The sequence below is a fragment of the Anser cygnoides genome, chromosome 3 (assembly GCF_040182565.1).
Source record: "Anser cygnoides isolate HZ-2024a breed goose chromosome 3, Taihu_goose_T2T_genome, whole genome shotgun sequence".
In the NCBI taxonomy this organism is placed as follows: domain Eukaryota; kingdom Metazoa; phylum Chordata; class Aves; order Anseriformes; family Anatidae; genus Anser; species Anser cygnoides.
The window spans coordinates 96,430,942-96,445,388 of NC_089875.1; the positions used below are offsets into that span (position 1 = coordinate 96,430,942).

General features: G+C 37.0%; 1 protein-coding gene across 23 annotated transcripts in view; it reads left to right on the forward strand.

Annotated features, from left to right (window-relative positions):
• The window catches only part of DST (dystonin), a 298,953-nt gene that overhangs the window by 193,007 nt on the left and 91,499 nt on the right, over positions 1-14,447 (forward strand). For 16 of the 23 annotated variants that reach the window (XM_066994752.1, XM_066994753.1, XM_066994766.1 and 13 more), the window contains 11 exons: positions 144-290; positions 456-671; positions 848-994; positions 2,058-2,291; positions 4,131-4,283; positions 4,711-4,944; positions 5,211-5,492; positions 7,306-7,851; positions 9,327-9,503; positions 12,181-12,304; positions 14,105-14,313. In XM_066994752.1, the coding sequence (XP_066850853.1) occupies positions 144-290; positions 456-671; positions 848-994; positions 2,058-2,291; positions 4,131-4,283; positions 4,711-4,944; positions 5,211-5,492; positions 7,306-7,851; positions 9,327-9,503; positions 12,181-12,304; positions 14,105-14,313 (2,469 nt within the window). The remainder of the gene's footprint in view (positions 1-143; positions 291-455; positions 672-847; positions 995-2,057; positions 2,292-4,130; positions 4,284-4,710; positions 4,945-5,210; positions 5,493-7,305; positions 7,852-9,326; positions 9,504-12,180; positions 12,305-14,104; positions 14,314-14,447) is intronic. The other 7 variants (XM_066994757.1, XM_066994758.1, XM_066994760.1 and 4 more) reach the window with 1 other exon arrangement.

Below are 14,447 nucleotides of genomic sequence, written 5' to 3' on the forward strand. Positions count from 1 at the left end.
TGCTGGAGAGAATAATTAAACTGGAAAAATGGTTGCAAAATTAAATAAATACATTTAAAACAAATTAAAAGAAGGATTTTTATTGCTTATTTTCAGTCTGCCAATTTGGAAAACCTTTTCTTATTGTTAAAACCCATTTTTAGGTCGATGGAGTACAGAAATGTTTCAAGTTAACAGAGAAAATGAGAGAGCATTTGATGGTGCTTCAAGAAATGAAAAGCCACTTAGATAATCAGAAACCTATTAGTAGCAACCTGGAAATACTAAAAGAACAATTAGAACAACTAGAGGTCAGTAAAGTGTTCTTTATGCTAGCACTTCAGTGATGGGAGCTAGAAAAAGACCTCAGACGAGGGGAAAAAAAAGTGAGATTTCAAATATAATTAAAATAAATCAGATTTAAATTTCTTTCTTGCATAGTAGCTTAATACATTTTATATATATTCTCTTCGTAGTCATTTGAATCCGGATTGGCTACCTTTGCAATTATCCTAAAAAAGGACACAAAGTTGACAGAAGAATTTTTAAAGTTTAATCACAAGGATGTTCCCAAAGAGAAACTTAAAGAGCTAAAGATAAGCTATGACTATTTGCAGGAAGCATTTCTGGTGGTCTGTGATACATCTTCAAAACGAGCAAAACAAATAGTCTGTGCTATTGACTCGGAAATGGTATGTTTTTATCACTCTATATCTGTATATTTTGTCTTGCTTTTCTTAAGGTAATTCAGCTAAAAAATAAGGGTTTTGTTTTATCTGAACATAAAGTACATCTGATGCCATTTAGCATGTTAGAAAATGTGACTGGACTCTGGGGGCATAAATAAATATATAATTTCCCTTTCTAGTCTAAGCTTGCAGAATCACACCAGCAACTTTTAAGCAAACTCCAGAGATTTTCAGACTGGATCACAGAACACAGTAAAATCGTGAATGACTTCACAGTGAATGCTAATGACATAGAAGATATGAAGCAAAGTTTACAACTACTCCAAGTAAGTATTCTTTATAACAGATGTTGGTGCTTCCAGCAAATGTTACTGCTTATTATGAACTTTTCGCTAGTTTGTATAGCTGCTCATTAACCTCTATTGCTTAATCAAACATTTGGAGCTCATTACTTAAGAATACAATTACTCAATGATCCATTAATAAAGTATTGTTGATTTGCTTTTTCTCCTTAAATTTTTTAATAGAGTTTGGCTTAATGAGAAGGCTATTGGTTCTCCTTATATTTGTTGTAATAAATCTCACCCTTTTTTGAAAATGTAGTTCATGTTATAGATATTTTAATTATTACAATTAAATCTTTAAAAAAAAGAGCTGGATTCTATACTGAAGTTTAGCTACCTTCCAAATCAATTACATGTGAGAAGAGAAGATGGGGAAAGATAAAAAGCCTTTTCATTTCCCACTTTATTGAAGCGAGTTATGAAAAACAAATCAGATCAAGTTTTTAGTGGTGTTCATACAGTATTTTACTGTATGTGTGTATTACCTTGGTATGTATGAATGTTAAAAATGACATTTTTTTACTGTGCTTTAATAGTGTTCCAGTATGTGTTATATTGTCGTAGGGGCTGAACAGGACGTAACTGTGGGCAGAATTTGCCGTGCTGCTGGAAATAGGGCTTCTCATTGTGGAGTTAAGAACGGGAACACTTTGAAGGAAATATTTTACCATCTCTAGGTCTTCAGATATAGAATCTAGAAAACTTAAACCAAAGCTGCCATTTCAGTCAGCGCATGCTCGCCATAAATTCTTCAGTGTTGAAGGTCAGCATGTTCACAGACATCCATGAGAAAACAAAGAAATTTTCAAGATCATCTTCTTTATTACTTGCACATGGACTGTACCAGAGGCAAACCATACACAAATTCAGAAACCCTTAATGGAATGTGTCAGAATGATCCTTACACATTTTTATTAACTGTGGCTACAGTGTCTCTCAAAAGCATTTTGGAACAAGGGCTAAGTACAGAAGACAGTGGTATTTATGTTTTATTTGTACTGAATTTGTCCTCCTTGCTAGCCATTTCCTTGTCTTTTCTTTACAGAACACTGCTGCAGAGCTTGGCTGTACAAAAATGCAACTGGAGTCCACTGCGTTTGATGTTCAGTTCTTCATTTCTGAACACGCCCAAGATCTTTCTCCTAATCAGAGCAAACAGCTTCTGAGACTCTTAAATGCCACCCAGAAATCTTTTCAGGAAGTACAGGAAGCAATAACATCTCAAGTGAAAAGTTTAGAGACTCAGTTACAGGCAGCGCAAGAGCTGGGTGATCAGAAGGTTTGCCTTTCTGTGTAAATGTGTGCTGAGTGTTTCTGTATAGGGATGAGGAATTTTAATACCAGCATGCACTATTAAGTGTATTCTTATCTTCTTGGTTTCACTGCAGATACATTCATAATTCTGCAAAGATGGCATTGATCTGGTGAGGCATCACCTCCAGTACTGTGTGCTATTTTGAGGTCCACAATATAAGAAGCGTATAAAACCCTTAGAGAGTGTCCAAAAGACAAAGATGGTGAAGGGTCTAGAAAGGAAGATATACGAGGAGGAGCTCAAGTCCCTTGGTTTGTTCAGCCCAGAGCAGAGCAGGCTGAGGGGAGGCCTCATGGCGGCCTGCAGCTCCCTCACGAGGGGAGCGGAGGGGCAGGCGCTGAGCTCTGCTCTCTGGGGACAGCGACAGGACCCGAGGGAACGGCATGGAGCTGGGACAGGGGAGGGTCAGGCTGGGTGTGAGGAAAAGGTTCTTCACTGGTCAGGCACTGGAACATGGTGACCAGGGCAGTGGTTGCTGCACTGAGCCTGCTGGAGTTCAAGAAGCATTTGAACAATGCTCTCATACATTGGGTTTGATTTTTGGGTGTTCCTGTGAGGAGCCAGGAGTTGGACTCGATGATCCTTGTGGGTCCCTTCCAACTCAGGATATTCTATGATCCTCTGAAGTTTGGCGAATTGTCATTTTTGTCTTTCATTGGTACAATCACAGGTCACAGAAACAGCGTATTAGATTATGGACAGGTACAGTTTTAGGCATTATAATCAGTTCTTTTAAATATTGTTTAAATAAAGCAGTGAACTCATGTCCTTTTCTGGCTGCAGCTATATTGATGAACAAGTTTACTATTCCACCACTGCTTATCACTTCTGTCTTGCTGACGATTTTCTTTTCCTTCGATTTGCCATGTCATCTGCTTGTGTGATCTTTTTTTTAGGTCTTTATAGGCGAGTACCAGATTTGTTTAAATCTTTGCTACCATAGCTCATTTTGACTGAGACAGGCTAGAGGGACAGAAATATGATTAAATGTGTAATTCTAGGCATGGGCATTGGGAAGCGCCATGAGTCAAGTTGGTACAGTTACCTCTTCAGCTGGCATAGCTGCAGCTGGCAAACAGGCCAGCTTCATAGTCAAAGAACGCTGATAGATGCCGCTGTGTAACTACATCTCCTCTTCTGTCGCAGAAGCATGGTGAAATTTCAGAGTTGCCACCTCATCCGCCAGTTTATGCATAATGAGAGGTGTTTCAATGTTCTGAGGGCTTTGTATTATTTTACCATTCTAAGAAAGTTTGTTTCCATCATACTTTGCCAAAGAAATGTAAAATAGAGGAGAAACATAGATACTTTTATAGGATGTAGTAACAGTAATGTTCTTGCATGTTTTGTTCTTTTCTACTGCTTAAGAAGTCAGCATTTTCTATTCAGGTAACATATTATGCATACCAACAAGAGCTAACTCACAATCACAACTAACCTCTGTTTTGATATCCTTTTTGCAGAATTAATAGTGTTTATCACAGGTTTCAAGCGGTTAAGAGACTGGATTTTCACTCCTGCCGTTTGGAGATTTCATCTTTCACATAAGTGCATGGCCAGACTTCTATTGGGCAATTCCATCAAACATGGTCTCTCTTACTTACAACATATTTGAGGTTTATCCATAACTTCTATATGTTCATCTTGCTCTTTGTACCACTGCTATCATGTTTACAGCATACTTTAAAAAAGATTGCTTTGCAATATTGGTGTTCAAAGGTTAATTCCTCTTAGAGTGTCTGTTAGTTCTTATAGTGGGGAAGTTTTTGTTTTATCGTTCAATTGTATTTGGCTCTAATATAGGATGTGGCTGAACGGCAGCAGGAATGCAAAGAGAAGCTGCAGGAAATATGTGACTTGCTTAGACAGACTGAAAATCGACTCATTGGACAGCAAGAATCTCTCATTATTGGAGACAGCAAGGCTGAGCTAGAACAATACCAGACCAAACAAGAGGTACGTACAATTCTAGTTACATGAAGTAAAAAAGACTAAGTGCAGAGGAGAGTGACTAGACTACCTTGTTGAATAACAAGACTGAAATGCTTATACCTGCTTACAACATTTTGAGGAGTTTTTGCACAAGGGGTTGGTTACAATTCTGTGCTTTTTTTTTCTTCTAGTAATACTTGCACTCTCCTTGGTGTCTTTATGTAACAGAGTCCTTTCAGTTTGTTTGCTTTCCTATTGAGACCTTGCCTTTTAGCATCATCTTCCGCACATTTTTTACTGTGTACGTGGGAAAAAATAATTGAGCTGCTGAACAAAGCCAAAAAAAAAAAAAAAGGTGTTTGCTCCCAGAGCAGAAGTTATAACAAGGTTAATCAGAAAGATCTGGTGAATAATTTACTTACTTCTATTTGCAATCTTTTTTTCTCAAAAGGAGATACAAAAAGACATGAGAGCAAGTGCCCAGACATTGGCAGAGATTGTGAAAAATACTGAAACCTTTTTGAAAGAAAATGGAGAGAAGTTGTCACAAGAAGACAAGGCTATTCTTGAACAGAAACTGAATGAAGCTAAGACAAAGTGTTTGCTCCTTAGCCAGAAGGCAGAAGAGTCCAAAAAAGAACTGGATAAGGCTATGACAACAGCAATTAAGCAAGAAACAGAAAAGGTTCTTAGGCAACCATTTCGTACTTTCATTCAAACTTTTTATGTTTTTTAAGGGATTAGTCTTGCAATTTGTTATTGATATACTGAGGACAGATTAAGTATTTAATTTGGGTGACTAATAAACTGCTTCCTGTTTTTTATATAAAATAAACAGCAATATATATGCCAATTTTTAATGTTAATGTATTTTAAATGGTCTGTTTGCATATAATATTACGTAGTGCCTAAAGAAGATTTCTGAACTAAAAGTGTATAATTTCATTGTAGGTTGCAGCCATAGAACAGCTGGAAGAAAGTAAAAATACAATAGAAAATCTCTTGGATTGGTTGTCAAATGTGGATAAAGAAGCAGAGCACGGTAGGAAATTTAAGCAGGCGATAGAACAGAATGGAACACACTTTGAAGAGGGAGATGTGAAGGCTTTGGAAGGAGAGGAGGATGATGTCAATGGTAATCTGTTGGATATTCAGCAAGACATTGAAAGTCAAGTGGATGGACTAGTAAAAAGCACAGAAGATAATCTGAACCAGCAGTATCAGAAAGTCAAGGTACTATTACTGCATTTATTTACATTGATGTGCTAAACTTGTCAGTCTTCATACAACTTGAGTGAATTCAATTACACCCTTTCTGTAATAGATTTTGGAAAGGTCACTAGGAAGTTAGTGGTGCACAGTGATAGCGATTTCAGTAATTAGAATGTATTGCAAATTTGTCAGTTCTTCAATGTTACCGTGGTTGTTTACTGCAAAATAAGAAAAGAGCATATTTTCAAAGGCAAATTCTGAGAATCTGATGGTGAGTCTATTATTTTTAAGTTTTATAGTGAGAAATTAATGCAGTGCAGTCACATTTTGATCAGTACTACAGGTAATAAAATGCAAGAAGCAGCACCATAAATTCATATCCTCTATGAGACTTTTTCAAAAATCTTTGTAGTAGCCAAATTTAATCCCCTGCAATTCCCTGTGAATACTGATTACAAATAGCTACAGTTAATAGTTTGCTGAAATTGTACTCTTCATTTCTTATCCCTTTAACACATTGGTTAGCACTATTTCAGGGCTTCATAGGAATGAGTTACATAAAACCACAGTGCAGCATTTTAAAAACAAATTTTCCAGGTAAGTTAATCGGAGGCATTTAAAATAACAGAGCTCAGTTTTATGGCCTTTGTTTACTTACAGTTGAGCGACCAAAAACTTCCATATGTTGTTTGATGGGAGTGTAGCTGAAACTGGTAATGTCGATAGCTGTTACTATTTTGGTCTTCCTTTCTTATTAAAAAAAATGAAGGAAATGAAATAACTTGATTTTGTTTTCATAACAAATTTACTTTCACATCTTTCGCAATTCTCTTCTGTATCTAATGCCTACAGGATAATTGTCCAGTGTAGATATAGAAGAAAAGCATACTAGTCTATTTTACATAGCCATTTTACATGGGAATTGAGGACCTTCAAGAACGGAGATGTGTTTTTTTTGAAAGACATAACCTAAATTATGGATTTTATTTAGCATACGGTTCTAGTTTCTACGATCTACTATTTTCTGATGATATTGAAACAATTTACATGTGCAGAATATGGCTAGATCTTTAATGTCAAAAGGCCCTGTTTTAGGGATATATTAGATAAGAATCACGGCTCTTGAAATTGAAAAACAAAATAAAAAAACTTCGGATACGTTTGTTCAATCAGATTATAAGAATGTTTGTTCACTCAGAATATCAGAAGGAAATACCTGAATTCTTGTTAAAGTTTGATGCTTTCACTCCTTTTGGTCTGTTGGTTTGAAATGCTTGCTACAGTATATGTTAGAGAAAGGAGAACATTTCTGATTTAGAAAGTTGCCTACCTTCAGATACTTAATTTATTAAATTTTGAGACAGAGAACCAGAAAAAAATGATTACATTAAGCACACCATCCTAAGTATTAAGTAATAAGCAGATAAATTCTATTAGGAAGAAAAACAAAACTAAAGAGATTGATAATGTATGGTTTAACTACACAGAGTTGTCTTCTAGAGCTATAGGAGGAAGTGTTTGTGTAATTATATATCCAGTGGTATTTGAATACTCCGTTTGGTCATGGACTGTATATCTGGTTAAAATTACCATCAGATATTTCTTAAAATTTTGAAACTGCAAAGAAATATGCTGACCAGGAGTCAAGCTTTCACTTAAATTAGTCAGAAAATGTTTTTAATAAATAACAGGAAAATTTTAAAAGCTTTTAATCATTTTGATGGACTTTTTTTTACTTGTCATTTCTAAGCAGAATTCAGCAGAGATTTCAAGACAGTACTTGTCTAATGGAATCATCTGAGAAGGCGCTGGTCATAATTATTTTTTCTTGCAGGCTCAACATGAGAAAATTATTTCACAGCAGCAGGCTGTCATAATAGCAACTCAATCTGCTCAGGCACTACTTGAGAAGCAAGGCCACTACCTTTCCCCCGAAGAAAAGGAGAAGATGCAAAGGAACATGAAAGAGCTGAAGGCTCAGTATGAGACTGCTTTAGCTGAATCTGAACGGAAAATGAAGATGACTCATTCTCTGAGGGAAGAACTTGAGAAGTTTGATACAGACTATAGTGAATTTGAAACCTGGCTGCAGCAGGCAGAACAAGAGCTCGACAATTTGGAGGCTGGTGCTTCTGACTTCAGTGGTATTATGGTCAAATTGAAAAGGCAAAAGAGTTTTTCAGAAGACGTTATATCTCACAAAGGTGATTTACGGTATATTACAATTTCTGGACAAAGAGTTTTGGACGCAGCAAGGTCATGTAGCAAAAGAGATGGTGTCAAGGTTGACAAAGATGGTATTGATACTTCGGCTACTTATGCTGAAGTGCAAAATAAACTGGATAGTGCTTCAGATCGTTTTAAATCTCTCTATACTAAGGTAAGTTTATTTATACCAAATAGGAAAGACTGCTATGATTTTGGCAGTTTGCATAAGGAGGGGCTAATTGGTTAAACAAATTACTGTGGGAAGTTGTAAATTCTTTGTTTCTTCAAGTTAGATAACAGAACAAGAGGCTTTTCTACAATGTCTGCATTAGTTGAGTGCCAGAATACCTAAAGTCTGAATGGTTTAAATTTTCTACTTTGTGTTTAGTTTGAGTGTGAATGTAAAGATTTAATTGCAAAATTTTCAAAGAACTTAGTTTTATCCACATAAAAATTCTATTAGAGCAGCTTTATTTGTGATCTCACTTTGGTCAATTTGCCAAATTCTACCCTTTACATATATACATTTAGCAGACATAATAGAGATACCTTAAATATTTGACCCTAACTATGAAGAGCAAAACCAACACAAAGTAGACTTGTCTTACTAAATCAAGAAATTGAAGGGCAGACTTCAAAAAAGCGAGATCTTCCAAGTTGTAGATAGGCTTGCAGGAACTTTTTTGCCTTTTGTAAAGGCTTGTTGTCTGTAATAAAATATTTAACATATTATATACTTACACTGCATATATATTATGTATTTAATAGTAACATATTTATGCATTTGTGTGCACATACAGGAGTTTATAGGCTTGTATATTGAATGAATCTAATCAGTTCTTAGTTAATTGGCTGTATAACTGAGTGCATTCTATATTTGCCCACCAGGTGGAGCTGAAGTACCAAATGTAAATACTAAAATGCAGTGTATCTAAGGTTCAAAATATAAATATTTAAAGACACTTTATAAATATTATTAACATAATTGTTTATAAATATTAGGACTCAGTACAGTCAGATTCTTTATGTGAAACCATCTCTGAAAAGACCGAAACAGAGTTCCACTGGCCTCTTTATGTGATGATTCACTGTGTTCATTTTGGGAGCATACTAACATATCGATCTAATAGGAACTTGGTTAGGTGACATCCTTAAGTTGCCAAAACAAAGCGTATGTGCCTTATGGAGCAATATCGCTTTGGATTTGTTAGGCAGATATTTATGAAAACAATTATTTGTTCTCTGTATTTTAACGAATATGCACATACCTTCTGTTTTTTTGGAAAATTTCTAGCTTCTACTGGCTAGATTTTTGGCATCAGGGCGCTGATAAAGAATATTTAAGTTGGCGGATCAAAAAGTCTTCCTAAAGTTTTTCCTGTTCTGGTACAATGGGTTAAATTCTGGTTTGCTGACTGTATTGTTGAACTGATCATAAATCATGCTTGAGGAGCACAAACTAGGAAGAACTGTCTAGCCTGCCCAACTGTCTTACCTGCGTTCAAAAATCTATTAGTCAGTGGAATGACTACAGGAAAAAAATCATTCAGTATTTCAGGAAATGAAAGTAAGACAGTGAGATTGTTATGAAACACAACACACAGTACAATGCCTGAGTATTTCCTTTTTTGTTTTCTGCTCTTTTAGTGTAGCATCCTTGGAAATAACCTTAAGGACCTGGCAGATAAATACCAGCATTATGAAGATGCCTCATCTGGACTTTTGTCGGGTCTTCAGGCTTCTGAAATAGCTGTTAACAAACAACTATCGGAGCCAATTGCAGTGGATCCCAAAAATCTCCAAAGACAACTGGAAGAAACGAAGGTAAAAAGCTTTAAAAAGCAGTTCTTCTGTCCTAAAAAGAACTGCTTTCTGTCAGAAAAACTGGATAATCTAATATAATCCAAGTGGCTGTAGGCCAAATTCTTGCCTTGCAAGTCTGCATGCAACTTTTATAGTTCTCAAATTCAGCTGTCTAGTGTGTTATCTGAAAAGAACTAGGGTGAAAATAAAATGAGGGACCAAGATGCCATTAGCAGCAATGAAAACTAGATGTGTTTCATATCACTCAGCAAATAGTAGGTGAAATCTGGAAAGTTTTTGAACTAACAAAGGATTTAGTGATTCCAGTTCATTGTCACAGTAGGGCTTGTGACCAGGTCCCTGATGGAGAAGACCATATGTTGTTTTTTGTGTGTGACTCTTACTTTTTTCTATTCATGTTTGTTTACTGCATTATCTCCAGTAAGGGATCGTACTGGATCAGCAGTACACAGTTTTCTAGTCTGTTTACTTTCTCCAGTTGTAACCAACACTACATACCCCACTAAAAGCAGATATAAAATAATTTGCACTTCACAGAAAAACAGGTGTTTGTTGTTTTTTTGTTTTTCCACTGAGGAAGTAACTCACAACTTTATGTCGATCCTAGTATAGGCAAGACAGGATAGTGATGGAGCTTGTGAAGGTAAACCGCTAGTTAGGTTCATAAAGGGTAGGCTTACGGGAGGCTTTAGGAACCCAAGTGTAAAGTGGCTTGTTTAAAGTTTCATACAGTCTGTTATCTTAGAACTGACTCTTGTATTTTCATAAACACATTCTATTATCTATACTATAATTAAAATGCAAATTCTTTATTTCTCAGTAAGCAAGGTTATTGTTCCGACATCTCATTGCTGTTTGATCTGTGCTATGTGGAGTTTCTATGCAGGTCTGGTATGTTTGCTATTGACAAACAGTAATCAATGTCTCTTGGAAAGTGGATGCTTTAACTATTTCCCTTAAAACAGTCTGAAAGTCATACATTTACTACATGCTATCTTTCAAATCTGCCACTGGAATTGTTCAACACTTTGGTATATGACACGTCACAGGAATAAAAAAAATATAGTAATTATGTAAGATTTAAGAAAATTAGCAGTTCTTTCATAAATAGAAGTGTAAATTTTGGACTCTAAGACATTGGAACAATTGAGGTGCATTTGTACTTCCAAGCACAAGAAAGGTAGAAATAACACCAATTACAATTTGAAGCTCCATTTAAACTTTTGTTTCTTATGCCAAAACGAATTATGTCCTGTATAATGCCAATTTTCATGCAAGTAATACAAAAGGAGTGAGTATTAGGGCTCTTTTATGAAATGCCTACATGGATTACTTGCCACACAAAAGAGCACTCTGAATATGAGCAGGGAAGAAGGGAGAGACTACAAAGATGCAAGGATTCAAAAGATTCAAAGGAAGAGAAAAAACAGGAGGCTGAAGAAAGGAAGACAATTAATGAAAGCAAAACAAAGAGAATTTCTGAAGAAGTCAGGTGTTGCAAGTTAAAGCTGTCCCTTCTAGCCAACACATGCAGCTGATAATCCAGCTAGACACAGGCCTTGGCAGTATGGTGGAGTCTAATCTTTTTATGGGGATTAACTGTTCTTCAGAATAATCTTCAGTGCCTCTGGCATAAGTTTGCTTGCTTTCTGCCAGCATTGCAACGTTTTTGGTATGTCTTTTTTTTTTTTCTCTCTCTTATTTCTTCTGTACAAGTACAGTATATTTCACTAGTGTAAGGAAAAGTTCTCTTCAGGTCTGTCTGAATTTTATTTTGTCAACAGGGTAGCAAGATACACTATGTTCTGGCATAATGTTGTGCTCTGGCTACCAGTGCTGAATGCACTGACATGACTTCTTTGTCCCAGCATAGCAGATGGGATTGAATTGTATGTTCATAGCGTTAGTGTGTATCAGAAAAAAATGAGAGGTCCCTTCATTTTGGACTTCTGCAAAGTTCAAGCGAATCAAGACAAAAATACGTCATACACACTAGCACAGAGATCTGAAGTAGTTTAGAGACTGTTCACCCTAAACAGGTTTTATACACCGGAGAGAGAAAGCCACTTTCAGAAGTTGATTCGATCTCTCTCTGTTGACTCTGGAACAAGTTATAGCTGGGGTAGTCTCTAAACCTGTGTTCCTTGGTTGGAGGGAGAAACCTAGGAAAAATTCAGTGTTGCTGGCTCCAGGAGGTTTTAAAAACTGTAAAGATGATGCCCTTTTTTCAAGGTATTCATGTTGGTGCTACAATATCAGCCTGATCCTTTGTTAGTACAACTGATGGTTAGTGTGTAACTGCTGCTGACTGTATGTTTTTCCCTCTGTTCTCTGATGCTGAATTGAAAAATAAGTTTATTTTTCTTATGAATAACACTTGAGTCAGTACAAATGGTCTTTAAAAAACAATTAACCAAAAGACACGTTTTGAAGTTACATGCAAGAAACCAGTTGAGTCAGAGGTGTATTGTAGGACAGAAGATAAAAAGATGGTGAATAAATTAAAACAAGGGTCAGAAGGCCAAGACTAGTCAAAGCCAGTGGTGAATGTTTGTGGGGAGGTCACAAATTAAGTTAGTTTATTCCCAGCACTAAGTTTAGGTTGTGTGGTATATTTCAAGCCTTACATGTTGTACCTATACTGAACAGTATAATTGACAATTGTGGAATTTTGCAGGTTCTTCAAGGACAAGTGTCTAACCACCAAATTGCTGTAGAAAAACTTAAAAAAGCTGCTGAAGTGCTTTTGGATACAAGAGGAGAGTTGACACCAGACAAAGATGAGATTCAGAAAACACTGGGTAAAATGCTTGCTTTTCTTAATACCCATTTTTATCACTTGTGGCGTGCAGATACCAGAAGAGACAAAATACAGGGTTTCCACATCTCTGTGTCACTGCTCACGTCTGTGTTTTGTTGAGATATAAGCTGTTACAACATGGTAAATCCTTTGTTGTGCTGTCTCCTATGTTTGATCATGTGCTTTTCACTTAAAACCTGTCATTTTATTTTTAACTTGTTTTTTTCAGAGGGAGGGATTATGTTTAATTCCCATGTTACAGATGAGCGTGTCAGAGTTAGGGATTTGCTGAGGATCATAAGTTTACCATTGGGAAAGGATATGTTCTGGTTCAAGGAATGTGACTCCAGCTATCTGTTTCCAACCAATTATTTGAAGTTTGCTTGGCCGAACTTATTTTCTTCTGATTTCAAGTAACTTTCCGTGGCAGGTTGTCCTTGGCCAGCTGCATGATGCCCCCACAGCCTCTCTGTTACTCTCCTTTCTCAACATGATGGGGAAGATTATTATGGAAAAGCTTGTGGGTTGAGAAAGTGAAAAAATTAAAACACCTTCCCCCCACCCACTTGTTCCCAGACTCAGTTTCACCCCTTCATTTCCAGTTCCTCTACCCCGACACCAAGCTATGCGGGGGGATAGGGAATGGGAGGTCAGTCCGTACAGTTCCATCTCTGCTGCTCTGTTCTCACATTTTTCCCCTGCTCCAGCTTGGGACCTCTCCACAGGCTATAGTCCTTCAGGGTAAGCCTGCTCCAGTGTGGTCTCTCTGTGGGCCTCAGTTCTTTCAGAAAGTGTCCACCTGCACTTGCTTGTGGTCCTCCATGGGCTACCGTGAAGATACCTGCTCCACTGTGGCCCTTGGGCTGCAGGGGAGTCTCTGCTCTGGTGCCTGGATTTCCTCCTCCTTCTCCTTCTCTGCCCTTGGTATCTGCAGGGTTGTTCTCCCACTTGGTTTTCTTTTTTCTTTTTCTTTCTTTGTTTTGTTTTGTTTGTTTGTTTGTTTGTTTCACTTCTCATTCCTGGGCAGCGTTTTACTCTTTCTTAAATACATTTTCCCAGAGGTGCCACCAGCGTGGCTGATGGGCTCAGCTGTGTCCTGTGGCAGGTCCATTGTGGAGTTGGCTGGAACTGGCTGTATCCAGCTTGGGCCAGTCCCCAAAAACCTTGCTGCTACCAAACCTTGCCACCCACACTGAATACTCTTTCCTGTCAGTTGTGAGAACTAGTACAGCATGGCATTCATCACAGTTTGAGGCTTGAATGCTGTGTGTGTATATCACATTTCTGTCTTGTACTGGAATCCCATAAGTAACTTTCAGCAACACCGTAAAAAAACTTGCATCTTTGGAGTTGGTGATGAAACTCCATAGGAGGTATGTGGAACTTGTAACTTTCAGAGGGTTATCCCCAGCGTGTTGATGAACTGTCTAGAAAAGCCATTCAGCTCTAACAATAACATAAGAGACATAGCTGTAGAGTAGCTCACTTAATACTGTTATTTTATTTCTTGGGAGCAGTCAACAGCTGCCAGAAGCTAGAGCTGCATGGGAACCAACTTCTAAAAATTTGGGAGCACAGCTGTAAGCTGCTCCCTCATTTCACTTGTCGTATGGGCTTCTTGGCTGTGTCTGATTCCATTCTTTTGTTGTGTTGTATGTTTTTACTGAATACAGCTGATGGTTTTGCTTACTTCTGATACAGGCAATTTTTGACTCACACTTAACCTGGTGACAAATAATAAAATGAGTTAAAAGTTTAGTTTGGCTAAAGGAAACTTTGAAATGTATTTTCTCTTTATCAGATGATATTGTGGAGAGATATGACAATTTATCAAAGTCTGTGAATGAAAGGAATGAGAAGCTCCAAATAACTCTGACACGATCCCTAAGTGTGCAGGATGGTTTGGATGAAATGCTGGATTGGATGGAAGGTGTTGAAAAGAGCCTTGAAGAAAAAGATCAAGTGCCTTTGAATTCTGCTGCTATTCAGGATATCATTAGTAAAAGCATTGTAAGTATCACACTCTGAAAGAAATATTTGTTTGAAGTTAAGGTTTCAGAAAGAATTAAAATCTTACTTTAATGGGCTCAGAATACTTAATAAAGAAGACTGTTACATGAACTGAAACTGCATAAGGATTTTTG